The sequence below is a fragment of the Carcharodon carcharias genome, chromosome 26, assembly GCF_017639515.1.
Source record: "Carcharodon carcharias isolate sCarCar2 chromosome 26, sCarCar2.pri, whole genome shotgun sequence".
Taxonomy (NCBI): domain Eukaryota; kingdom Metazoa; phylum Chordata; class Chondrichthyes; order Lamniformes; family Lamnidae; genus Carcharodon; species Carcharodon carcharias.
This window is the reverse complement of record NC_054492.1, coordinates 39,127,714-39,155,330: the sequence shown is the minus strand read 5'-3', so window position 1 is coordinate 39,155,330 and position 27,617 is coordinate 39,127,714. Positions and strand designations below refer to the sequence as shown.

Genomic DNA, 27,617 nt, shown 5'->3' with positions numbered 1-27,617 from the left:
CCCCCCGGGCAAGGTTGTGCATCAGTATCTGTAAGGGAACGTGTGTTTTACTGAAATTTACACGTTTAAATGATACAATGTTATTTTGCTTCAAATGGCTTAGACTTCTGCTACCAAACTGATCAGGGAGACTCACCAAAAGGCGTTGCGAAGGCAAACCTAACGACAGGCATGTGGGTCTCGGCCAATCGGAGCGGCTGTTATTGAGGGGTGGGGAAAAAGGCGCCGGGCGGCGTTTCTAGGGCAACGGTCGTTGCTGGGTGGGGGTGGGGGTGGAAAAATCGATCGGCTGTTTGTAGCTGTGGAAATTATAATTTATAAAACACAGTTCGTATTATTGAAGTAAAAGATGGTAAGTGTTGGGGCGGGGGCGGGGTAGAGAGAGAGAGGTGTGTGTCTCCCGAATGTGTGTGTGCTCTCAGTTCATGGTTGTTGGCTGGAGTTACTTTCTAGAGTATAGCCCCATCGTGATTTCAAAATTTGGCTTATTGCTTATTAAACTTGGTGCTTTAACCCTTTGCGGGTATACTTTAAACATCTGCTCCACTAGTCAGCCAATGCTGAGCGGTGCCACTCTGCAGAGTGAGAAGGTTTGGGTTGTTGCCCCACCATCTTGACCCAACAAAACGTCAATTGTATCCCCCCTCCCCCTCCCCCTCCCCCTCCCCAGATGCTGTCAGACCTCCTGAGTTTTTCCAGGTGTTTTTGTTCTAGATTTGCAGCATCCGCAGTATTTTGCTTTTATCTTTTCTGAATAGCCGTGAGGCATAGGAATCCTGAGACTCATTGAAACAACTTGTCCAACCACCGCCCCCCCAGCCCCCCAAGTCAAAACCAGGGTCCTGTAAAGTTCAACTACTCATTGGGTGATCTTACATTTATCGAGGGGAGCAAGTGTTGAGGAATACTTGCGCCCCATCACAGTTAAATGCTGAGGGTGTACCCTGTTCTCGAAGTAATTTTTTTTGTGTGTATTCGCCTTGACGTTTATTTTTTTAAAAGGGATGCTGTGAAGGAAAGATACATTTTAGGAGGGGTGACCAACAGGCTGATCACAGAGGTGGGTTTTAAGTAGGAGCAGAGATGCGAGGGTTTTGTGAGAAAATTCGAGAACGGAGCCTTGGGAAGTATAACATGTCAAAGTCAAGAACAAAGCTTGGAGGCAATGGAGAGTTTAGAGATTGGGAGGGGTGAGAAAATGGAGAGATTTCAACCTGAGGATGAAAGTGTTAAACTTGAGATGTTTGTAGAGTGTCAGTCAATGTAGGTCAGTGATGTCTTGGTGACACAGGGCTATCCAGTACCACCCTTTTCATTTCAACTGTAATCTCAATTCAGATGCTTTAGCAATTTCCAACCCAAGTGCTTTGTTACCAAGTGATCTCTGTCCTGGAACCCTATAATAGGCACAAATAATTAATTTTGAACCATCAGCTTGAACTAACGAGATAGATTCAACTGTTGTTGATGCATTAACATCATCTCATTTTAAGGTAATTAAGTTTTCTTTAACAAATAGGTTGTGGGCAAGTGAGAATTGGTGCATGATAGGATATAGGCAGTAGAGTTTTGGTTAAAATGAAGATTGGGAGACGAGCCTGGAGATTGTTGGAATAGATCTGGAGGCGATAAAGGCATGGATGAAGATCTCAGCAGCAAATGGGACACGTGGATCCAATCACAATTTATACAAAAGGCAGGATTTTTCTGTTGGCATGCAGGGATAGGCCCAACACACAGCTGCGCAATGATGTCAGGCTTGCGTCTTGGCATCATTGCGCAGTCCCGCGATATTTTGTTTGGCGGGTGCGTGCTGGAGTTGGCTGCGCGCCTGCCTAATGCAAAATGTCTGTTAAGGCCAATAACAAGGCAATTATTGTAATTGTTAACACTGTCTGTCCAACCTTAAGGCCCAAGCAGCCTTCGCGTTTTTTAGGAAACCTCATCCACCAGCGGGATGAGGCTTCCTAAAGATTTATTAAATAAATTTTAAACATTCATAAATATAAAAACATGTCACATGAGAGGACATGTTTAAATAATTTTTAAAACTTTTTATTTAATAATTTTAATATCGATTCAATCTCTCTGAGGCAGCTCTGTGCCTCAGGGAGATTGATGTGGTCTTTTGCGCTGGCCCCGACTCTCCCTCCTCCCCCCCACCTGCACATGTAGCGCCGAGCGCTACGGCTTGCATATTATGCTGGGCGAGCCTTAATTGGCTCGCCTGCATAAAATGGCGGCACCCCGACCACTCCCGCTGAGCCCGCCCGCCATATGAAAATTCTACCCAAAGATCCTCCTTTAAGCTATCCAATTAGATATCATGATTTCAAGCTCAATCACCCCACTATGTGAAGCTTTCCACATTGCAATAGCAAATAAGTAGATTTCTCTTCACTTGCCTCACTCTTTTTCCCTGCAAACATCAGGAGGTTTAATATGTGCTGGCACGCAGGAAGCCACTCAAGCTCCCAGAAATAATCTTCATGGCCTCCCACTGGTAGATATTTACCATGTTTGTGTGGTGGCTCCTGAGCCAGGTTAAGTAGCAGTACTCTGCTGTTAGGTCGACTAGGATGAGTGAAGCATTGTGTAGTGTGTTGGCTCTGCTGTCCCAGGTGGTACCCACCAGTTTCCATTTGAGAATCATCTCATCTTGACCTGGGCTCCGGCATTCCGGAGGTGTTGTCGATAGGTCAGTGAACGTCAAGAGTGATGCCAAGATATTTTGGCATTGAGTCATTGGTGAGTGGTCAGTCACAGAACTGGACATGAAGTTTTTCTGTGTTCCTTGATAGGAAGTTCTTCCCATCTTCCTCAAAGAACACGAATGGCTGACAGCTAATGATGCACTCCTATTCACACAGAACCTCGAAAAAAAAACATGCACTCATCTGAAATCTCATGGCCCCTACTGGGGCACATTCCACATCCAGCAAACTAACAACAGTCCCACCTCTTGATGGCACACTTTATGGTTGACTGCAGACATCAACTGCAACCTGGTAACTGATCCACATGGTAAAGTTCCAGGTTTCAACCTTCCACAGAAAATCTGAACAACCCTCAGTTGCTTGAGGACGGGTCAAGGAAGATGTGGCCATTTGCTCCCCAAGTAGAACATGAGGAACAGCTCAAATTGTGACTGTGGCCATCCAAGTTAGACTATCGTCCATATACAGTCAGACCATCATCCATATACTGAACCTTTGCCTTGGGAAATCCATTTCTGGTGGCATTACAATCATTTGCATTGCATCAGCTGAAGCCATTGAATGGATTGTTAACATTGACATTGAACTATAACTGCTCCCCCAGCCATACAAATTAAAAAGAACCCTCACTCTTGGTGAAAGTTTCACATTGATGACTCCTTATCACTGATTGCCCCAACCAGTGGCAGGGTTTTGGGTCGGGACCTTGAAGCTGGGGTCAAATAGGAGTCACCATCATGCACCGTGTGGGAAACAGGAGCACAAAGGGCATTCCCTGCAAAGACATGGTGCAGCACCGTCCTTAACTTCAGCTATCAAAACCACTTGGCTGCGGATTAAGCTTACTTCAAAGATTTCCTTTCCTTAAATTTTTAATCGCTCCTTAATCTGCTGCTTCAGCTTTGGCAAAGACTGCAAATAGACAAGATTTTTTTTTTGAGGCTTTGTAATACGTCTGGGGTATTTGTCCCCTAATTTTGAAACTTTATTTGGTCCATTTATGTTTCACTTCATGTGATTTTTCCATCGCCATCACTGATGTACTTCACGCAAGTCTGTTCTTTGACCTGTGATTGATTATAAAAATGGCCAAATTTCAGAAAATTATGTGCTTTTAGCACTTTTCCATTCTGGTGGGATTTGCACCAGTTCTTAGCTATTAAGAACCAGCCTGTAGACAAAATAACAGGTCCAAGTGACTTGTAGGCTATTTCAACTTGGGCGATGTCTGCTTGGGGAAATCCAGAATTGTTTTTTTCTTATTTCTGTATGCAGCCAGGCTGATGTGGTTACAAAAGCATCTTTATATCAAGAACTTTATATCCTGTTGTAAACAATTACATTCTCACATTCTCATTAGTTGGGAGAACTGTCGGCAGGTACCGTTCAAATTAATTTTGAAATCTGAAGTTTATATGTCTCCCTGGCTGCATTTTGGAAGAGGAAATTATTTTTGCTAAACGTGTGCCAATGTTTCAAAATGTCCACTTTCTTCTTTATTATCAACAGGCTACTTATTGTCCAACTAAATTAGTGAAAAAGCAACAGCTGCTAGCGGGAGTAGACAAAGTAGACGAGGACACAGTGTTTGCACATTTTCTTAAAAAATTGGAAAAGGAAAAGGCTTTACTTGCCGGAATGAGATCTGACGAATTGGCACCAAGGAAACGCTTTCAAAGGATATTACAGGATATAGAACATGAAAAATTGATGGAAGAAGCAATTATAAAGGTAAATTAATTACTAGAGTTCTTAGTTAAGTATTTCATTATGTATTGGTTATTGTTTAATTGGTTTTGATTTGTAGGGCATGCATGCATTATCTCAAGTGGGATTTACTGATGTTTTCTAAGTTCTATAATTGTGGAATATTTCACTTTTTAAATGAAATTCAGACACTTATTATTGTTGTTCTGGCCTTAACGTAGCATTCAACTTCCTGACAGAAATGTGTCTAGTACATTTAAATGCACTTACTCTCTTTAGTAACTTGTACTTCCCAAATATACGTAAGCAAAAGGAATACTGAGGCCAAGAAGGATGAGATTAAGAAGGTGACTGAGATGGCTCTTGCTGTTTTAAGAGGTGGAAAGTAAAGAGATTTCAGAAATGAGTTTCAGACAGTGGGACCAAGCTTTGCCACCAAAAGGGCAAAAGAAGGGGGATGCTTAGGACTAAAAGGAGCAGGATGTTCGGGAGGGCATATTGTCGTGGAGGCTATTGCAGAAATAGGTGGGTCAAGGCTATGGAGGGATTTATAAAAGCAACAAATGTGTCAGAGGACAGAGCCAGTGTAGGTCATCAAGAATGGGCCTGATGGGTAGGTGAGACTTGGTGCAGGACATGATACATGCGGCCACATTTTGTGAAATCTGGACTTCATAGATGATAGTGAATGGGAGGCAGAAATAAGTGGTTCTGGTGATGGAAGAGCTCAGTTAGTGGTCAAACATGGGACAAATATTGCGTATCATTGCTTGCTGTAGATCCATCAATTTGATGCTGGAGCTTCTGCTTCAGCCAGCAATGAGCAGCACCAGCTTGATGGCTGAAGTATTAAATTCTAGGCCTTGAGGAAAATGTTTATTGTTGTTCACAAGAAATTATAATACTTCAAGATTAAACACTTCCCTTGCCTCCATGTCTTAAAGCTATCCTCATGTCCTAGGCCCAACCGTCTTCAGCTAATGAATGAAGAGTCATACGGACTCGAGACGTTAACTGTATTCCTCTCTGCAGATGCTGTCAGACCTGCTGAGTTTTTCCAGCTATTTTTATTTTTGTTTCAGATTTCTGGCATCCGTGGTATTTTGCTTTTATGCTTTCATCTTCTGCTGCTTCATCAATGACTTTGCCTCCATCATAAGATTAGAAGTGGGGATGTTGCTGATGATTGCAGTATTCACTATTATTCACAACTCCTCGGATACTGAAGCAGACCATGCCAATAAGCAGCAAGATCTGGACACATTCAGGCTTGGCCTGATGAGTGGCAAAGTAAATACGTGCCACACAAGTGCCAGGCAATCACCATCTCCAACAAAACAGAATCTAACCATCGCCCCTTGACATTTGATAGCATTACCAAAGCTGAATCCCCACCAGCAACATCCTGGGAGTTATAATTGACCCAGAAACTTAACTGGCCTAGTCATATAAATATTGTGGCTATAAGAACAGGTCAGAGGCTGGGAATTCTGAGGCGAGTAACTCGCCTCCTGACTCCCCAAAGCCTGTCCACAAGGCATTGGTCATGAGTGTAATTGAATACTCTCCACTTGCCTGAATAAATGCAACTCCATCAACACTCAAGAAGCTTGATACAATCCAGGAGAAAGTAATCTGCTTGATTGGCACTCCATCCACCAGTGACGCACCCCCTCCACCACTGACGCACAGCGGCAGCTGTGTGTACCATCTACAATATGCACTGCAGCAACTCGCCCAAGGTCCCTTCATCAACACCTTCAAAACCCACAACCTCTATCACTGAGCAGGACAAAGGCAGAAGTTGCATGGGAACACCATCACCTGCAATATGCCCTCCAAGCCCCACACATCATCTTGACTTGGAACTATATTGCCATTCCTTTCACAGTCACTGGGTCAAAATCCTGGAACTCTCTTCCTAATAGCACTGTGGGTATATCCACAACAGATGAACTGTCATGGTTCAAAAAGGTAACTCACCACCACTTTCAAGGGCAATTAGGGATGGGCAACAAATGCTGATCTTGTATGCTGGCCTCACATCCCATGAAAGAATTTTTTAAAAAATTGACACAGATATTCACCTTTGGGTACAGGAAATAAGTTTCTTCAAAAGGCAGAGTCAGATTTTCTTTCACTGGACATTATTAGGGAAAATTTCCACTTGGGTTCTGGCAATCTCCTCCTATAACCTAGATGATGGATTGACACGCCTCCTGGAGTAGCATGTCAATGGTCATTTTTATACATTTATGCTGTTCTGTTGATCTGCCAAAATTATGGTGGGAGATGGGGGAAACCACCATAGAAAATCCTGTTGTGTTCTTTTTTAGAAGTAATAGTGAATGATTTCACTTCTCATTTGAATCCATTTTCTTCTAGGTTTATCATTGTTTTGAGTTCATTTGAGTTTCTGGCTTTCAGGAATTTTATTATTCAGTTGGTCATCATTTAAGGTAGTTGGTTTACTTACTCATTGGAGAGAGACTCCAACAGCACCTGGAATTTCAACATATTTTTCCAAAAATATACTTTATTCATATAATGTAATGTCATCTTTGAATGATCATGTAAAGTGTAAAAACAACTCAGTTTCTTCCAATACGATATGTATATCGTGAAGGCAAAATACTGCAGATGCTGGAAATCTGAACCGAGAACAAAAAATGCTGGTAAAACTCAGCAGGTCTGACAGCATCTGTGGAGAGAGAGACAGAGATAACGTTTTGAGTCCGTATGACTCTTCTTCAGATCAAAAGGGAGGTAGAGATGTGGTGAAATATATACTGATTAAGGGGAGGTGGAACTGGTGAAGCTGGATAGAAGGCCAGTGATAAGTGGAGGCAAAGGACAGATGGCAAAAAATGTCATAAACAAAAGGTCGAAGAGTTGTTGATGGTGGTGGTACTGGCTAAATGAGGTGCTAATGGTGACATTAAGAAAGCAAAATGTGATAATGGCCAGACCAGGGTAAGCACCCTGGAAAATGACAGATGGCCCTCATGGGGGTGGGGTTGGGGGAGGGGCCAGTGGTGGGAGGAAAGATCAAAAATAGGATAAAAGTTGGGGATAAAACAATGAATGAAAATGGAAATAAATTTTAAAAATGGTAATGAAAATAAGTGGATAAAAAATTAATAAAAGTAAAAATGAATATGGAAAAGGAGGGGATGAAAAAGGGGGTTGGGGATGGAGGAGAGAGTTCATGGTCTGGAAGTTGTTGAACTCAATACTAAGTCTGGAAAGCTGTAAAGTGCCTAATCGGAAGATGAGCTGCTGTTCCCCCGGTTTGCGTTGAGCTTCACTGGAACATTGCAGCAGGCCAAGGACGGACATATGGGCATAAGAGCAGGATGGTGTGTTGAAATGGCAAGCAACAGGAAGGATTGGGTCATGCTTGCGGACAGACCGAAGATGTTCCGCAAAGCGGTCACCCAGTCTGCGTTTGGTCTGTCCAGTGTAGAGGAGACTGCACTGGGAGCAGTGATTGCAGTAGACCAAATTGAGGGAAGTGCAAGTGAAATGCTGCTTCATTGTTTGGACCCTTGGATAGTGAGAAGGGGAGAAGTAAAGGGGCAGGTGTTGCACCTTCTGCGATTGCATGGGAAGGTGCCATGGGAGGGAGTTGAGGTGTTCGGGGTGGGGGAGGAGTGGACCAGGGTGTCCTGGAGGGAAAGGTCCCTATGGACTGCTGACAGGAGGGGGTGAAGGGAAGATGTATTTGGTGGTGGCATCATGCTGGAGTTTGCAGAAACGGCAGAGGATGATCCTTTGAATGAGAAGGCTGGTGGGGTGAAAAGTAAGGACAAGGGGGGCCCTATCATGGTCTGGAAGGGAGAGGAAGGTGTGAGGGAAGAAGATGTGAGGGCAGAGGTGCGGGAGATGGGTCGGACATGGTTGAGGGCCCTGTCAACCACCGTAGGTGGGAAACCTCGGCTAAGGAAGACATGTGAGAAGCACAATTTTGCAAAGTGGCATCATCAGAACAGATGCGACGGAGGCGAAGGAACTGAGAGAATGGGATGGAGTCCTTACATGAGTCAGGGTGTGAGGAGTTGTAGTTGAGGTAGCTGTGGGAGTTGATGGGCTTGTACTGAATATTGGTGGACAGTCTATCACCAGAAATTGAGACAGAGAGGTCAAGGAAGGAAAGGGAAGAGTCAGAGATGGACCATGTGAAAGTGATGGGGGGCTGGAAATTGGAAGCAAAATTTCCAACTTTTGCTTTCTTAATGTCACCATTAGCACCTCACTTAGCCAGTACCAGCACCATTAACAACACTTTGACCTTTTGTTTATGACATCCTTTGCCATCTCTCCTTTGCCTCCCTCTATCACTGGCCTATCCAGCTTCACCGGTTCCACCTCCCTTAATCAGTATATATTTCACCACATCTTTACCTCCCTTTAGGTCTGAAAAAGAGTCATACGGACTTGATATGTTATCTCTGTCTCTATCCACAGATGCTGTCAGACCTGCTGAGTTTTTCCTGTATGTTTATTTACAATTACAGTCAATATTTACAGAGCTCTTTACATTTCAAGCATATAGCCCAAGAGGTATTTCACAGTTTTCAGCCCCACAGCGTACGACGGCTGATATGCCTTTGACAATGGTCTTTCCCCATTGCAGCTTTGCGGCAGCTGCCCCAAGCTTTAGTGTGTCCCTCAGTACATAGTTCTGGACTTTGCAATTGCTAGACTGCAACACTTGGCACTGGAAGACTGACTGGTTTTGGGCAGACCAAAAAGCATCCTTCACCAAGCTGATGGTCCTCTCGCCGCAGTTGATGTTTATCTTGGTGTGCATCCCTGAGAACAACCCACAGAGCACTGAATTCTGTGCGAAGAGTTGCTTGGGATGAACCTTGAGGTAAAACCATTGCATGGTGGTGGACAATTAAACCACAAACTGGAGAAGGAGGCACCACAAATATTCCCATCCTCAATGATGGGGGAGCCCAGCATATCAGTGTAAAAGACAAAGCTGAGATAGTTGCAACCACCTTCAATCAGAAGTGCCGAGTGGATGATCCATCTTGGCCTCCTCCGGGGGTTCCCAGCATCACTGATGAATTTGATACACTCCACGTAATATCAAGAAACAACTGAAGGCACCAGATACTGCAAAAGGTTATGAGGCTATGTGGTTCTTCAAAGTTCATGAAGGAGATTGATTTTATGGTGTTCAGATGAAGAGAGATCACCTGAGAGGTTTGGTTATGAACTTGACAATATCCTGTGAAATGGTTATCACAACTTTTTAAGGTGTGGTTGCTAGAAAGGGCTCCTAAGATGGAGGAGCTGATGTAGCTACAACATTAGTTACCTTTGTAAAAAGGAAAAACTAATTTGTTTCATTTGCCATTTTGTAACTTATTGGTTGAATATTGAATCATTGCACTTCCACATAACTTTGAATTATCAAGGCTGGTATGAAAAATTCCTAGCAGCCTGTGAAGAGATAGGAAATTACTTTTGTGACTGTGTCTCCATTGTATTGATGGGATACTTTACATCAAATATGCTGCTTCTATCTCATACGCCTACAGTGATTTGCTAAACTCTCAGCATAGGGTGAGAGGAGGCTTGTGTGGAGCATAAACATTGGATCTATTGGCTGAACAGCCTGTTTCTGTGCTGTAAATAATTTATAATACTGGAAGGCAAAGGCTACATAATCTCAACTTTTTTAAAAAGCCAGTTTAAAAAAATATATAATGAAACCTTCAATATCCTCATAATGGTGGATTTTAGAAATCGGCAGATAATTGAAAATACCTAAATGTTGGTCATGCATGCATGATACAACATTCCCTAGGCATGGGAAAGAAGATAATTACAATATAAATAATACTAATTTGAATTTAGTTTTGAGGTTGATTTATTTCAGATATGTGGAGATTGATGCTATGCAATAAGGTGTTACCTGGCTCAAGGCTTTTTGCTGAGAAAATTCTAGCAAATAACTAGGAAGTTGAATAATTCGAATGCTGATAAAAGGCTTCACTATATAAATGGTTCAATTTAACTTGTTAATATTCAATAAAGCAAAATGTAGTTCAAGTGCATACATGTATAAAATTAAATTGCATTGGTCATTAGGAATGTTCTTTTGAAGAGCCTATTTACATTGGTTAACATATGTGATTCCCATGCTTTATTGTGCTTGACTATTTCTCTGTAAAAGGCAGAAAAAAGAAAATTACTGAAGGCAAAACAACTAGAACAAGAGGAGAGAATTGCCAAGGAACTGGAAAGAATAAAATATGAAAAACTAAAAGATGAAAAAATGAGACAGCAAGTCAGAGAAAACAGGTAAGATAAAGAAACATGTCAAATTTATATATATTGCCTCATCACATTCTAGAAATACATCACAGCTAATTAATTATCTTTTGAAGGGTAGATCATTGTTATGAAGACTGAGGTAATCTGAAAGGAGGGAAGGATATGTTTTTAAAAAATGAATGACCAGAAACATTTTGCAATTAATGATATTGAAAAGAGATTGAGGCTCCAGTTTTTCTTTCCCAGATGAGCCATGATCACAAATTGAGCAAACTAGGTTATAGATTTATGAATAAATATTAAATGTCAATTTTCTGACATCAATGGTTTCTCTCCCCACAGAGGCTGCCTGACCTTGAGTATTTCCATCATTTCCTGGTTTCATTTCAGATTTTCAGCATCTGCAGTATTTTGCTATTGACAAACGTTAACAGCAAAACTACTGTTGTCATTTTACAGCTTTATTTCTTCTACTACCACCTGCTTTGTGTCGCACCATCATCCCTTTTATCATTTAATCACTCCTGTTATCCACCCTTCTACTATCCAACCTACTTCAGACCTCTATTCTTTCCTCCTCACTTCTTTCTTTCTCCCTCATCCTCCTTTCTTTGCATCTATATTTGCTTAAAAACTGTTACAAAGTATTTATAGCAAATGGGGAAGACGATAGGCATAGTGGTATTGTCGCTGGATTAGGGTAATGCTCTGGGGACTCAGGTTCGAATCCCGCCACAGCATAAAAATCTGGAATTAAAAGTCTGATGATGACCAATGTTGATTGTTGTAAAAAAAATCCATCTGGTTCACTAATGTCCTTTTAGGGAAGGAAATCTGTTGCCCTTACTTGGTTTGGTCTGCACATGACTCCAATGTGGTTGAATCTTAAATGCCCTCTGAAATGGCCAAGCAATCCACTCAGTTGTATCAAACTGTTGCTACAAAGTCACAAAAAGCAAAAATCGGGCAGACCACCTGGCATCGACCTAAGCATTGGAAACAACAAAGGCAATCTCAGCTCTGTTGACCCTGCAAAATCCTCTTCACTAACATCTGGGGGCTAGTGACAAAATTGGGAGAGCTGTCTCATAGACTAGTCATCCTCACGGAATCATATCTTACAGATAATGCCCCAGGCACCACCATCACCTGGGTATGTCCTGTCTCACCAGCAGGAGAGACAGCAGAGGTGGCAGCACAGTAATATAGAGTCAGGAGGGAATTGCCCTGGGAGTGTTCAACATCGACTCCGGACCCCATGAAGTCTCATGGCATCAGGTCAAACATGGGCTAGGAAACCTGCTGATTACCACGTACCACCCTCCCTCAGCTAATGAATCAGTGCTCCTTCGTGTTGAACACCATTTGGAGGAGGCACTGAGGGCAGCAAGGCCGCAGAATGTACTCTGGGTGGGGACTACAATGTCCATCACCAAGAGTGACTCAGTAGCACCACTACTGACCAAATCCTAAATGATATAACTGCTAGACTGGGTCTGCGGCAGGTGGTGAGGGAACCAACAAGAGGGGAAAAACAAACTTGACCTCATCCTCACCAGCCTGCCTGCCGCAGATGCAGTGGTTGTAAATGATATACAGTATCGGTAGGATTGACCACCGTACAGTCATTGTGGAGACGAAGTTCCGCCTTCACATTAAGGATACCCTCCATACATTGAGGGTAGCACTACCAATGTGTTAAATGGGATAGATTTCAAACAACCTAGCAACTCAAGGCTGGGCATCCATGAGGTGCTGTGGGCCATCAGCAGCAGCAGAATTGTATGCAACCAAAATCTCATGACCCGGCATATCCCCCACTCTACCATTACCATCAAGCCAAGGGATCAACCCTGGTTCAATGAAGAGTGCAGGAGGGCATGCCAGGAGCAGCACCAGGCATACCTAAAAATGACGTGTCAACATGGTGAAGCTATAACAGAGGACTACTTGTGTGCCAAACAGCATAAGCAGCAAGTGATAGACAGAGCTGAGAGATCCCACAACCAACAGATCAGATCTAAGCTCTGCAGTCCTGCCACATTCAGTTGTGAAAGGTAGTGGACAATTAAACAACTCGCTGGAGGAGGAGGCTCAACAAATATCCCCATCCTCAATGATGGAGGAGCCCAGCACATCAGTGCAAAATGTAAGGCTGAAGCATCTGCTACAATCTTCAGCCAGAAGTGCCGAGTGAATGATCCATCTCGGCCTCCTCTGAAGGCCCCAGTATCATAGATGCCAGTCTTCAGCCAATTCGATTCACTCCACATGATATCAAGAAACAGCTGAAGGCACTGGATACTGCAAAGGCCCTAACAATATTCCGGCAATAGTACTGAAGACTTGTGTTCCAGAACTTGCCACACCCCTAGCCAAGCTATTCCAGTACAGCTACAACACTGGTATCTACCTGGCTATGTTGAAAATTTCCCAGGTATGTCCTGTACACACAAAGCAGGAGAAATCCAACCTGGCCACTTACCACCCCATCAGTCTACTCTCTATCATCAGTAAAGTAATGGAAGGGGTCATCAAAAGTGCTATCAAGCGGCACTTGCTTAGCAATAACCTGCTCACTGACGCCCAGTTTGGGGTCCGCCAGGGCCACTCAGCTCCTGACTTCATTACAGCCTTGGTTCAAACATGAACAAAAGAGCTGAGTTCCCAAGGTGAGGTGAGAGTGACTGCCCTTGACATCAAGGCCGCATTTCACTGAATGCGGCATCAAGGAGCCCTAGCAAAACTGGAGTCATTGGGAACTGGGGTGGAAAAATCTCCACTGGTTGGAGTCATACCTAGCACAAAGGAAGATGGCTGCGGTTGTTGGAGGTCAGTCGTCTCAGTACCAGGACATCACTGCAGGATTTCCTCAGGATAGTGTCCTTAGCCCAACCATCTTCAGCTGCTTCATCAATGACCTTGCTTCCATTATAAGGTCAAAAGTGGGGATGTTTGCTGATGATTACACCATGTTCAGCACCATTTGCGACTCCTCAGATACTGAAGCAGTCCATGTCCAAATGCAGCAAGACCTGGACAATATTCGGGCTTGGGTTGACAAGTGGCAAGTAACATTCGTGCCACACGCTTGTCAGGCAATGACCATCTCCAACAAGAGAGAATCCAACCATCATCCCTTGATGTTCAGTGGCATTACCATCACTGAATCCCCCACGATCAACACCCTGGGGGTTACCAATGACCAGAAACTGAACTGGACTAGGCAGATAAATATTGTGGCTACAAGAGCAGGTCAGGGGCTAGGAATCGTGTGACGAGTAACTCACCTCCTGACTCCCCAAAGCCTGTCCAAGGCACAAGTCAGGAGTGTGATGGAATATTCCCCACTTGCCTGGATGAGTGCAGTTCCCAAAACACTCAAGAAGCTTGATACCATCCAGGACAAAGCCCACTTGATTGGCACTACATCCACAAACATTCACTCCTTCCACTACTGACACACAGTAGCGGCAGTGTGTACCATCTACAAGGTGCATTGCAGGAATTTACCAAGACACCTTCGACAGCACCTTCCAAACCCATGACCACTACCATCTAGTAGGACAAGGGCAGCAGATAGATGGGAATGCCTTCACCTGTAAGTTCCCCTCCAAGTCAATCACCATCCTGACTTGGAAATATATTGCCATTCCTTCTCTGTCACTGGGTCAAAATGCTGGAACTCCCTTCTTAACAGCACTGTGGGTGTACCTACACCACATGGACTGCAGCGGTTCAAGAAGGCAGCTCAACACCACCTTCTCAAGGGCGACTATGGATGGCAATAAATGCTGGCCTAGCCAGCGAAGCCCACATCCCGTGAATTAATTTTTAAAAATACAGCTAGGTTAGTTCCTCATTTATCTAACCCCTTTCTTGCTATCTTTTTTGATCTCTTCCAATATAATTAATATGTACCATGTTAGTTTCCCAGGTGAGTTTATCGTGTGTACCCTTTGTTGGCCCTATCCCAATTCAGATTTTCTACTTTTGTAATTACTGTTTGTGGAATACTTTGCTTTTATATGTTCTTTGGTAATTTAGTGTGTATTTTCTTTTTGACCTTTTTGTATTCCTTTTATCATGCATTCTAATGAAAGGTAATTGATTTGAAACATATCACAGTTTCTCTCAATAGATGTTGCCAGCCCTGAGAATTTCCATCATTTTCTGTTTTTATTTCAGATTTCCAGCATCTGTGGTATTTTGCTTTTCAAAAAGTGTAGTTTAATCATTTGGCAGTATAATTTTACATCATTGTACCAAAATCCTGTGTGGTTGCTTCATCCTCTACATGCAAACAAGTGTTGCTGTATTCGACCCCAACCCCAGCCCCCAAAAAAGCAACAAATTTCTTCTACAATGCCTGGCTTATTAGATCCAGTAATTATGATTACTCCCAATTTTCAAGATGTATTTGCTGCTGATATTCTGTTCCTCTTGTATAGCATTGGGTCATTGTATATACACCACCTTAACTTTACAGTCTGTAACTTCTCTCCCTTTTCCAGAGCATTCATTGTGGAGACTTGTTGGCCATGACTATGTTGGTTTATATTGCTGTATGGGACCAAAACATTTTTTGTGAAAGACCAAGAAAATTCAGCTCATTGTACCATTTGTTATTATGCTACTTGGTCTACTTTTTCATGTGATTATTGATTATGTTGTTAGTTATTCTTGTGTTTCTGCATATCTAAATTAGTCTTGAGCTTCGTGAGTTGGAAGCCAAGTTGAAGGCTGCTTATGTGAACAGAGAAAGAGCTGCCCAGATAGCTGAAAAAGAAGCAAATCGTTTAGAGAAGATTGTAAGTACTGTGCTTAAAAGATGGCTGACTCAAAAATTGAGTAATAAAAACAGCTCAGAAAGGAGGTACCACATTTATAAGGTTTTGTGTTACAAGGTCAAAAATCACACTTTTGTTTCCCTTATAGACTGATTCCAGTTTAAGCATACATATTATGTTGCATGCTTTTATTTAGCCTTTCATTCTGCTGACAGGACCAGAGAATTATTTTTGGTCAACTGCTAGATATTTTTTAAAAAGGTTTTGTGTCACACGTTGTGAAACAAAGTCAATATAAATCCTATACCTTTTTTAAGTAAATGCTAATTCTTAAATAATTCTACTCATCCTGACTCTTTTTCCACCCTAATATCTTTTTACTTTAGCCTTCCTTGTCATTTATTTCTAACAAATTCTTCCCACTTCCAAACTTCTTCAGGTTTAGAATATTTACCAGTTTTTCTCTGTCTTTCTATATCCACGTTAGCCAGTGATTTTATTGAAAACTGGTTCCAAAGGCTGTGAGACTAGAAACCTGTAAATTGTCATGCTTTGATTAAGTGCATGGGTATGATTCAAGTAAAACTGTCATTTTCTTTTTTGCAAAATATGTTTCTGTAATGCTTAAAATTTTGGATTATGCACAATCTATATTATAAGAAAAGTAAAGTTTGTTATTTTTCAAGAACTATATGCTTTTATATGGGGGTTGGGAAAAACTGTAGCCTCTGGAGTAATAGACATGGTTATCTTTTTAAACTAGAAACGAGAGGCTGAGATTGCTAAATTGATGAAGAAAGAACATGAGAAAGCTACAGCGGAGGAGAATAAGGAGGAACAAAAACGTCATGAACAAGCCGTAAAATATCAGAAGGAGCTGGGGCAGCAACTTGATCAAAATGAGCAAAGGAGACAGGAAGCATATGATGAATTCCTAAAAGATAAACTAAGGATTGATGAAATTGTAAGAAAGATCTATGATGAAGATCAGAGGTAAACTTACTTTGAATTAATTAGTATTTTTGAATTTTATCCAAAAGAAATGTTTTATTAAAACAAGGATGTATTTTTATGTTGGACAAATCTTTTTCCCATTTTGAATGTAATTTCCTTTGAGTCTTTATTCATATAAAGCCTGTGGCACTGTTAAATTACCTCTGGATGTCACTTGTTTTTAAAGAGTGCAATAAATGCATTTAGTGGGAGCAACTGGATATGATTGCCCTTGGACAGGGTTATGAATTAATGTCAACACTTAGACATTTCTTTCCAACATCATCTCCCAAATATATTTATAGTGAGCTTCTCACTGACCAATCTGTGCTAAGTAGCTGATATCAGTTTGGGCAGCAGTTGAATTGCACCAGTTAAACTCAGCAATTATTAGCTAAGAAGGTGGAAAATATCACCCGAAGGTGCTGTCCCTGATTGTTATCCAAAGACTTGAAAATGTGTGTGTGGTCATTGGGTGAGAACAAGTTCAGGCTTGGCACTTGAAGAATGTGTGGTTAGATTGGCTAGTACCTTCAGGGAAGAGAGAGAAAAGTGATTTGGGGAAGAAAGTATCCTTATGAATTACATTTTTACAATGTGTAATGAATATCGTAAATCTCACAACCTCTCCCACCCCCTTTATTGACTTAGACTCTGGGAAAAGCATTTTTAATTAAGATTCCTAAACTCATGCTTACCAAGTGAACAGTCATTTGGAATGTTATGGTATAGTAGTCAGTCGACAGAAAGCTAAGTCACAGTCCCCCTACCCCACCCTCAACACCGGCACTTTTTCAAAAGTAATTAAAAGATCAAAACAATCCCAACACAAAAAGGTACCTGGCAAGATAGCTGATCACATTTTATCTCTTTACAAACAAATAAAAAACTTAGGATTTTTCAAATCTATGCTGCAGTAATGACAGTGTTCTGAACTTTTAATAAATTAACATTTGTGCACCTTAATTCTTGCTTGTGATATTGGAAATATATCCCTTGAAAATATTATTCACTATCACCACTGTTGTTTTAACTCTTGCTGCATAGGGACAGAGAATTGAAGATGGAGAAGATGAAGGAAACTCAGAGATACATTGAGGAATTCCAGAAGCAACGAGCTGAATGGAAGCAGATGGAACGTGAAAAAATGGAAGCAGAGAACAGAAAAGTTATGGAATTTGCTAACACGCAGCAAAGCAGAGAAGATGACCGGATGGCCAAAGTTCGAGAACGAGACGAACAGAAAAATATGTTGTACAAAAAGGTAGCATAAATTTGCTTAATCTATCATTACATGCACATTATAATACTCTATCTCTTAAAAATCCAATTTCTAACAAATAATTGGCTTGTTTTTCACTATAGCTTGCCGAGGAAATTGAAAAGAAACGGCATGATCGTGAAGAGTTGGAGAATATCCGACAAGAACTGTATCTTGAAAAAGCAGAAGAGGCTCGCAGACAACAAGAAATAGTTAGTATCAAAAAGACTTCTCATCGTCGGCTTGTTTTTAAATTAAAAGTTAACTTGTTCCTGGCAGTACATATATTGAAAAAGTGCATTGAAAACATGCAATTATTATCTTGAATTAAAAAGTAGGTATCAAACTGAGCCTGATACATTTGTATCTAACTTTTGCTATCCTTGATATTTTCACCTCTGGGTAAGTAATTGTTTTGTTGAACTCATTTCAACTTGGTCAAGCTAAAAGTTTGAAAATATATTGATATATTGAAAATGTATATTTTTTTTTAGAAGCCCAATACTTGGATCTAAATACCATGTGTAATTTATTGGAAAACTGTGCAAAATCAGATAATCGTTGTCATAAATGTCCATCATTTAGCATAAGCAAGCAAGGATTCAGTTGGCATTACAAATGGAGTGAAGAGATTTCCTATTTTTTTTAAAAAAACTCTCCATTCTATAGTATATGAATATTAATTGTAGTGTGAAGAATGCAAGCATTGTGACCTAGATTTTGCTGTCAGTGGTGAAGGAATGGCACTTGCCATTCACCTCACTGACACTTGCCCATAGATTCCACAGGCTTCTCAGCATAGAATTCTTCTAATCCAGTGTCATTTCCAATACAGATTCCTTTGTCAGGAATCTATGGCGGCTATGATCAGGGCATGAAATAGTAAAGCTCTTCAATCAGTTGGATTGAAGAATCCTCCTTGAGACACGCTGTCTAAAGCAGAAAATAAATGTTTAATTTAAATAATGTATAGAGAATAAAATATAGATGGGATTAAGGGAGAGAAGAGGCAGATAGGAAAAAATTAAATCTCCAGCATGAATTATCTTCTGAGGGAATGAGTCTCCGCACTTGTAAAAATAATTTTTCAGAGGCAGAGGTTACCCAACAGATATGATCACTTATCACTGTTTAAAAACTTACTCCTCAATGCACCAGCCCTACTTTTAAAGCCATTTTTGGTGTGGAACTAGTGCGCACGAACAGCAAATTCATGCTGTTGCAGTCAGTTTAATGCCAAGTCTATCAGCAAGGGCACAGTACACCCTGTGGAGGAGTAGGATATCTCTGACAACAATTTCTAGATTTCTAACATTATAGCGCTAATAGCTTCACCCATTGTAATTCCTGCAAAAATCTACGTCAATGCTGTGTTACAAAACTATCATATTTTTCATAATAGTACTGTGGGATATTGTAAGGTAGATTTATGGTTGTGAGTGTGGATGGTTCTGTCTGTGTGACTGATTTAATTGAATTAGAGTCAGATAGACTGCACGGTTGAAATTATCAGAAGAGTCAGGTATTAAAAGGGTATTTGAAATGCTAATGAGTGAGCTAGAATTTGAGTCAGGAAATAAAGTATGAATGAAATTTGCATTTTAAGATAAGTGGGGAGTTGTTTTATTTTCAAAGGGATGGTAGGATGTTTACAACTGACAAGGTAAATAGGGCAAGGTTATTCTGTTTTATTTTCCAAAAGGGAAAAGGGCCATATTGACAACATGAAAGATTCTTATCATATGGGAAAATAATTTTCCAAAGACATGTAGAACAGTGGGATTTTACACATTAAAGAGAAAGAAACATATATAAAGAAGGATGGAAGGCTATGTGGGGGTAGCAGTGTAACATCTTGAAGGATACACCTTCAAGCAGCCTTAGGGAAAAGCCTCTAGCCACTTTTATAGAAGTCTACTGTATCCAGTAACTAAAGGTGTGTTAAAAAGCCTTTGGAATTCCACTGTTGAGTGAGTGCTGTGGTAACCTTGCTAGATTGCTTATTTAAATTTAAAATCTACTTTTGACTGTTGCCTTAAAGGGGGTGTTTTGTTGGGAGTCAGGTTAATTAGGAATTTTGGGATCTGTTATTATATTAAGTAAATGTAATCTTATGTATGTGTTTGATTTCCTTTCTTTTGTTAATAAAAGTTTTAATTTAATTTTTAAAATCACTAAAGGAGTTAGTAGACTCACTACTTCTGAATTCAGTGCACAAATCTTCTCATAATAAATACAAATTGCAAAACTGTTGTGATAACGTAGCCAATTTCCCTTGCGGATATGGTCCGCCTGGCACAAATCACCTGCCACATCATAACAGTTGCCCTCAGTTACTACACTCCTGCAATATAACTAATCTAAATATGAATTTTCAGGTCGTACTAAATCTAAAAATTGCTTCTTACACATGCAGGACTGTAAAACAACCAATAATGCAGTAATTTCATGGACATCAGCAAGCTTGTGGCTAGAAGTTAAAAGGTTGAGTACTTGTGTGTGCATGATGTTTTCCTTAACTGTGCCACAGTAGAAGATTTCATAGTTGTACTCTGGTTTTTCATCTGAACTAAAGGCTTACGAGAACAACTGATAAAATTACAAGCAATCCTCTCCACCATGGAGAGGTGAGCTTCTAGTTGGAAACTGTATTCCAGACTACATATTATTGTTTCATCTTGCTATACAGTTAAACTATATTCTAAGATAATGTAAAGAAGCTTCACATTTTAACATTTACTTTTACAGGCAGACATGGAAAAGCAAATTCATCAGCGTCTCGAATTGCAACAGACCTACCAAGAGCAAATGGCTTTCAAACAGAAGCGTATGCAGGTGGAGAAAGAGGAGGAGGATGAGATACGAAGGAAGATGATGGCTAAACTTGCAGAGGATGACCGTATTGAACAGATGAATGAACAGAAAAGACGTATGAAACAGCTTGAGCATAGGAAGGCTGTGGAGAAAATCATTGAAGATCGACGCCAACAATTTGAAGCAAACCAAGTACGTAATGTGCATTATTTAAAATACCTTTTTCCCAATGTCATTAATATATTATAGAATCATAGATTGGTTATAACACAGAAAGAGAAAGAGGCCATACGTTGTGCCTGTGGCAGCTTTCTGTCAGAGCTACTCGGTTAGTCTGACTCCCTTGCCTTTCCCAGTAGTTATGCAAATTTTTCACTTAGCTAACTTTTGAAAATCATATTTGAATCTAGTTCCACCACACTCTCTGGCAGTGCATTACAGATCCTAAACAATCGCTTCGTTTAAAAAAAATCAAGCTTTTCCTCTTGTCATCTTTGGTTCATTTGCCATTCACTTTAAATAGGTGTCTTCTGATTCTTGAGCTTTCTGCCACCAAAGGAACAGAGTTTCTCCAGTCCGAGGTTATTCTCATTAAAGAAGGTTGAGAGGAGATAAGATGGAAGTGCTAAAAATCATGAGCGGTCTGGATAGAGTTTCTCCAATCAACTGCATAATTGAAGTCTCTCATCCCCAGAACCCTCTCCAATGCCTTAAAATCTTTCCTAAAGTGTGGTGCCCAGAGTTGGACACCAAACGCCAGAAAGGCTGAACCAGTGTTTTAGGAAGTTCACCAAAAGTTTAGTGGTTTGGTATTCCATGCCTAGGATCCTGTATGCCTTCTTATCCGCATTCTTAACTTGCCTTTGCACCTTCAATGATTTGCGCATATCTACTCCCTCTGCTCCTGCACCCCCTTTATTTTATATTGCCTCTCCTCTTTTCCCCTGCCCAAAAAGTATCACGTTATTTGTTACTTAATAGCTTTGTTCAGGGATTCTATTTGATTTCTTATAGCAAAGTTACTACTTCATTATTAGAAACATAGTCTGCACATATTTGAAGTGTAAAGGAACCTATTGGTGTGTACAAAAAGTGCATGTTTTTGTATCTCACTTTATACTAGAGACTACATTTCAGTATTTTTCATTTTAAAAAATGTAACTCATGACTAAGTTTAGTCAAGGCCCTAGTGCATCCTGCTTCATGCACAGAAGGCCAGGAATTTGTGTGTTTCCATTTATGGCTTCCAATGCATTTTGATTAATAAGCTTAATATTATTTAGCAACGGGAACTTGAAAGACAACGTGAAGAAGAGAGGAAGAAGGCAGCTCTTCAAACCATGATTGAGGAAGAAAGGCAGAAACTTCTCAAAGAGCATGCCAGCAAATTACTAGGCTACCTTCCAAAGGTACGTGTAGTGAAAAGTCTTACTGGTTTAGAAGCTGAATTTTACGGTTTTGGTATTTATTACGTAGATGTTATGACCCAGCAGATGGTAAAACTGAGTTATTTAAATATCCCAGCGGGAAACTTTAAACAACTATCATAACCTATATTTTTAAGTGGTATATTTGAGATGCAACTCTAAATTCAGGAATCAGACCACCAATTCTTGAGAGGTTTTATACCAAAATACATGAGACATTTATTAATTTACACAAGTTAAATATATACACATGGCTACAAATTACTACTATCATAACTTTTAACAAATTCCCAAATTAATCTCCATTAATGCAACAGCAATCCATTGACTGAACCAGACACCAGGCAAAGCATTTTCACTTTACGAATTCAAAATGAGTTCCTCTCACTTTGGTTCCTGCGGAGACAGTTGTAGGTTTACAGCTGCTTTGATCTTACATTGCCTCTGCCCTGCACACACGAAAACTACTATCGGTTATACTCAGCACATCTCATTGAATGTAGATTCTCATTGTATCACCAGCCTCTTTGAGCTCCACCTCTTCTAATAATAAAACCCCTTTCATAGTACCAATTTTATTAGTAATATAAACATATTGCTTGGTCTCTGCTAGCTAGGTGCCAGATTTCACCCCACATCTTGAATGCGCTATTCAAGAAATGCAAATGCACTCTACCTCTCTTACAGCTCAAAACTAGTACACATCAAAACACCCAGACTAGCTGGCTTTAATCCAATTAAGACACATCCACAGACTAAACCTATATTTTAAAAGAAAAGTATTTTCCATAATATTATGTACTTTAACAGCTTCATGATAGTAGAGAAGGAATTAGCAGAAGAGCAGCTGTGAAGCTTCATGTATCATTTCACTTGACTGTGGAATACTCTCCTGGACATTGAACACCTGGAATTCCAATCACTATGAATGAGATGAAGTACTAGCGTTGTTAGAACATATGCAAGTTACGAGAAGTCTGAGCCTTTCTGTCTTCGAACAACCTGGGTTAAATTTTGTTATCAATATCTCCAACTACACCCAAGTGTTGTGTTACCCAGTTATCATTTTTCTACCAAATGCACTAATTGTGCAGTCAATAACAACAACTTGTATTTATGTGGTGCCTTTTTAATGCAATTGAACCTTCAAAAGAGCTCCATTGAAGCATTATAAAACAACATGTGACACTAAACTACATGAGACATTAGGGCAGATGTTCAAAAATCTGACCAAATAGGCAAGTTCTAAGGAGTATCTTAAAGGAGGAAAGTCAGGTAGAGAGAGACGAAGAGATGGAAGAGTATTACAGAGCTTAGGGCTCAGGCAGCTAAAGGCACAGCTACCAATGGTGGAGCGATTGAAATTGGGAATGCGCAATAAGTCTGAATTACAGAAGAGCAGATATCTCTGAGAATTGTGGGGCTGAAGGAGGATATAGAGTTGGGGATGGACAAGGCCATGAAGAGATTAAAAACAAGAATGAGAAGTTTTAATATTGAGACATTGCTTAAATGGGAACCACCATAGGTTAGTGTTCATAGGGGTGATGGGTGAATGGGACTTGGTGCAAATAAGGACACAGGCAGCAGAATTTTGGATACCTCAAGTTTATGTGGGGGTTGAATAAGAGAGGCAGGCCAGTAAGAGTTGGAGTAGTCAAGTCTAGAGGCAACAAATGCATAGATGAGGGTTTCAGCAGCAAATGAGTTGAGGCAGGGCAGAGTTTGACAACATTAGACAGGTGGAAATAGGAAGTCTTGACGAGAGCAAGGATATGTGGTCGGAAGTGCTTGAGGGGGTCAAATACGAAACCAAGGTTGCAAATAGTCTGGCTCAACATTAAGGGAGACGGATGGAGTAGGCAGGTAGTTAAGGATAGAGTTTGTGGTGGAGACTGAAGACAATGTCTTTGTTCTTCCCAGTATTTAGAGGAAATTTCTGTTCATCCAATACTGGATGTCGGTTAAAAAGTCTTAAAATTTAACACCACTGGAACTGGATGTTGTCAGCATACATGTGGAAACTGATGTGTTTTTGGATGGTATCACTAAGGATTAACATATAGATGAGAAATAGGAAGGCACCAAGGATTGATCCATGGGAGACACCTGAGATCACGATGTGGAAGTGGGATAGATTCAATAGATAAGAAGGTGAGTGCAGTCCCATCCAGCTAGATGACAGTGGAGAAGCAACGCAGGAGGATACTGTGTCAAAGGCATGTGAAACATTAGGCAAGTAATTTATATTGAGTCCTTTCTATAGATTTTTTTTATTGAATTGGATTTGTTTGCAAACAATATGAATTATTTCCTGCCCCTTTTCTGCATGTTGATTTTAAATAACTCTTTCTCCTTTGTTCAAAAAACTCTACTGGGATAAAAGAATTGAAGCAAATTAATATATTTATTGATACTTGTGCACAATCAACTCAAGATCAACATTGGCTTCAAAACACTTTTATTTGTTTATGGGATGTGATTATCAGTGGTCAGGCTAGCATCTTTTGCCTACACCTAATTCACCTTGAGAAGGTGTGATGAACCACCTTCTTGAACCATTGCTGTTCATGTGATGTAGATACACCACAGTGCTATTGTGAGGGAGTTCCCAGATTTTAACTCAGCAACAGTGAAGGAATGACGATATATTTGCAAGTCAGGATGGTGTGTCACTTGGAGAATCTGCAGGTGTTGATGTTCTCATATACCTGCTGCCCTGCTTTTTCTAGGCAGTAAGGGTTGCAGGTTTGGAAGGTGCTGTTGAAGGAGCCTTGGCCAGTTGCTGCAGTGTCTCTTGTAGATGGGTCACATTGCTGCTATGGTATGTCGATGGTAAAAATAGAGAATGTTTTAAAGTAGTGGATGGGCTGCTAATCAAGCGGGCTGATTTGTCCTGGATTGTGTCAAGCTTCTTGAGCACTGTTGAAGCTGCACTCGTCCAAGCAATTGGAGAGTATTCGATCACACTTCAGACTTGTGCCTTGTAGGTGGTGGACAGGCTTTGCAGAGTTAGGAGGTGAGTTACTCTCCACAAAACACCCAACATCTGGCATGCTCTTGTAGCTACAGGATATTGATGGTTGGGGGTTTTGGTTATGGTAATGCCATTGAATGTCAAGAGGAAATAGTTAGATTCTCTCTTGTTAGAGATGGCTATTATCTGGCACTTGTGTGGTGAGGTTAACATTTGAGCTACATGTTACCAGAGTACTCAATATGTGCAGCGTGATGTCTATCACTTTGGGGATGGAGGGGGAAATTGAGACTGCGCTTCATGGGGGCAAAAGCATAGCTGCAGAGAAGGGTCTTGAGGTTTTCAAATGTAGGCGAGAGATGGAAAGACGTAAATGCTGAAAACGGGAGTTCCAAAGGTCAGGACCACTGTTTGTGTAGTAGAGGAAGCAGGGAAGTAGTAGTTTAGTGTTGAACTGGAGTGTGTGCACAGTGATATAAGGAGGGTGAGTCTGTCGAGGAGTTTGAAGGGCGAGAATCTTAGTCAGGTCGTAACCTACTGGATCATTTTTATTTTATGAATGGTAGAAGTAGGAGGCCAGAAAGAAAAGGGTTGAAAAAATGCAGCTGCAAGAAGACAAAATTATGGATAATGGTTTTGGCAGCAGAATAAGGGCTGAATGCAGACGTTATAGACATGGAAGAAAAAAAATTGGTGAGAAAGTCAAACTCATGGTTGAGCAATATACAACTATTCTTCAACTCTTAGGCAGGTTAACATGGAAATAGACTTGAGACCAGAGACATAAAGGCATTTGCAGGAATTTAAATGCTTTGGATTTAACAGCTTTAAACTGGAGAAAATTTGACTCATCTAGGTTGTCATGTTCAATAAGCAGTTGAGACAGTAGCAACAGCTGAGGGAGTCAAAGGAGGAGGTAGTGAGGTAAGCCTGGGTGTCATCAGCCGATCCCAAACTTTTGGGTAATATTACCAAGCTAAATGATGAAGATCCATGGGATATATCAGAGCTGACCCTGGGATAAGAAAGGGAAATGTAACTGAGAGGAGTAGAAGCAGGACAACCATGCCATGGAGCTGGCCAGTGCAGGAAGTATGTTAGAAAATGTTGGAATAGTTGACTGTCAAAGCAGTGGAGAATTGAAGAAGAATGGCAATGTGCAACAGTCACAGTCAAAGATATTGATGGTGACTTTCAGTAGGTGGGGAGCATGTCTGATTTGACAGCTTTGAACAAGGAGAAATGAGAGATGGGAGTATGGTTGTTAGACCAGTAGAGTGCAACAGGCTAATAGTCTAGCTTCGGTGAGAGTTATGCCTTGATGTCCAATTGGCCCGTAATTAAATTTGAGAGATTAAATAATAATTGTTTCAGTTCATTGTAAGCATTTTAAAATAAAAGATGATTGTCTTGTTTAATATGGAGGTACAGCTTAAGCCAATGGTGTGTCCATTGAGGTCCTGCATGTTTTTTATGAATTCATGAGTCCACGTGTGAGAAGTGCCTCTGACTACTTGTGTTCAAATTTAACAAAGTTTCTGAGCTTAACAATCAGCTAGGGACTGTCGCATATGGAAGAATTGAGGGCTCCTAGAATATAGATGCCCTTACTCTACAGGGACAGAGAGTTAACTTTAAAAGAAATAACATACCAAAAAAACGGAATGAATGATTGACACTAATTTTACTTCAGTTTAATTATTCTCAGTTTATTGTATGAACATAGCTACGGTTATGATTGCATTTTTTGATGATTAAGCTAATTATTTTCTCATATGTATCTTTGAAAGGGGGTATTTAGAGATGAACAGGAACTTGAACTGTTTGATGATGACTTCAGAGAAAATTTCAAGAAAGGAAGCGCCAATCTGTCTTCAGATGAAGGCTGGGATTGTTAGACCTGTACCCATCATGTTTGGTATTTAAAGCATGGCTGCAGGAGCCAGCACAGTTACTTCATTTATATTGATCTCTATTTTTAATTGTAGAGTTGAAAATGTAACTGATGTGAATGTTAATGACATTATATAAATAAATAATATAAATCACTATGAAGTTGTTCATCTTTATGGAGAAGATGTTATTTAGACCAGTGGGATGTAGATTAATGAATTTTGCCACTTCAGTTAGCAGATCAGCAATATCTTGAATCTATAAAATTTTCAATTTAACAAACATTTTACATTACTGTATAGTGTTATATTAATACTTATTTTTGTTTCTCTGGCAAATTGGTACTTTACTGCATGCCATGGGGGAAAAGAATTGAATGACTGGATTAACGAAGGAACAATTAATGGAGGATCAATAGATCGGGTAAATGATAGATTACCTACCATGTGGGTCCTCCAATGATTTGTATCCTCTGCTTAATTGGTTTCACGTGTCTACTAGTCATGTGGAATTATTGAAGTTGCAGAATAGTACTGCCCTTATGTGGTCCTCTAGTCCCACATCACACACAGGCCAAATGCGTTCAATTGTAACAGTTAATTTTGATTTGGAGGAAACAAACTAATTTTTACCCACAAAACCCTATCTGCCTCTAAGGCCTGTGTGGAGGAGAGGTAGGATCTTAGTATGTGACATCCATACTATTCAAGGAATAATAGAAATTGCACAAGGTAGTTGAGCTAT

At 40.5% G+C, this 27,617-nt stretch overlaps 1 protein-coding gene across 1 annotated transcript; it reads left to right on the top strand.

The window, feature by feature from the left end:
* The first annotated feature begins 264 nt into the window (after positions 1 to 264).
* Positions 265 to 27,023, top strand: mns1 (meiosis-specific nuclear structural 1). The gene is made up of 10 exons (XM_041174996.1): positions 265 to 352; positions 4,227 to 4,448; positions 10,618 to 10,745; positions 15,427 to 15,529; positions 16,272 to 16,501; positions 17,549 to 17,765; positions 17,867 to 17,974; positions 20,511 to 20,768; positions 21,860 to 21,985; positions 26,771 to 27,023. Exons 1-10 carry the CDS (start codon positions 350 to 352, stop codon positions 26,876 to 26,878), a joined length of 1,503 nt encoding a protein of 500 aa, XP_041030930.1. The 5' UTR covers positions 265 to 349; the 3' UTR covers positions 26,879 to 27,023.
* Positions 27,024 to 27,617: the final 594 nt, after the last annotated feature.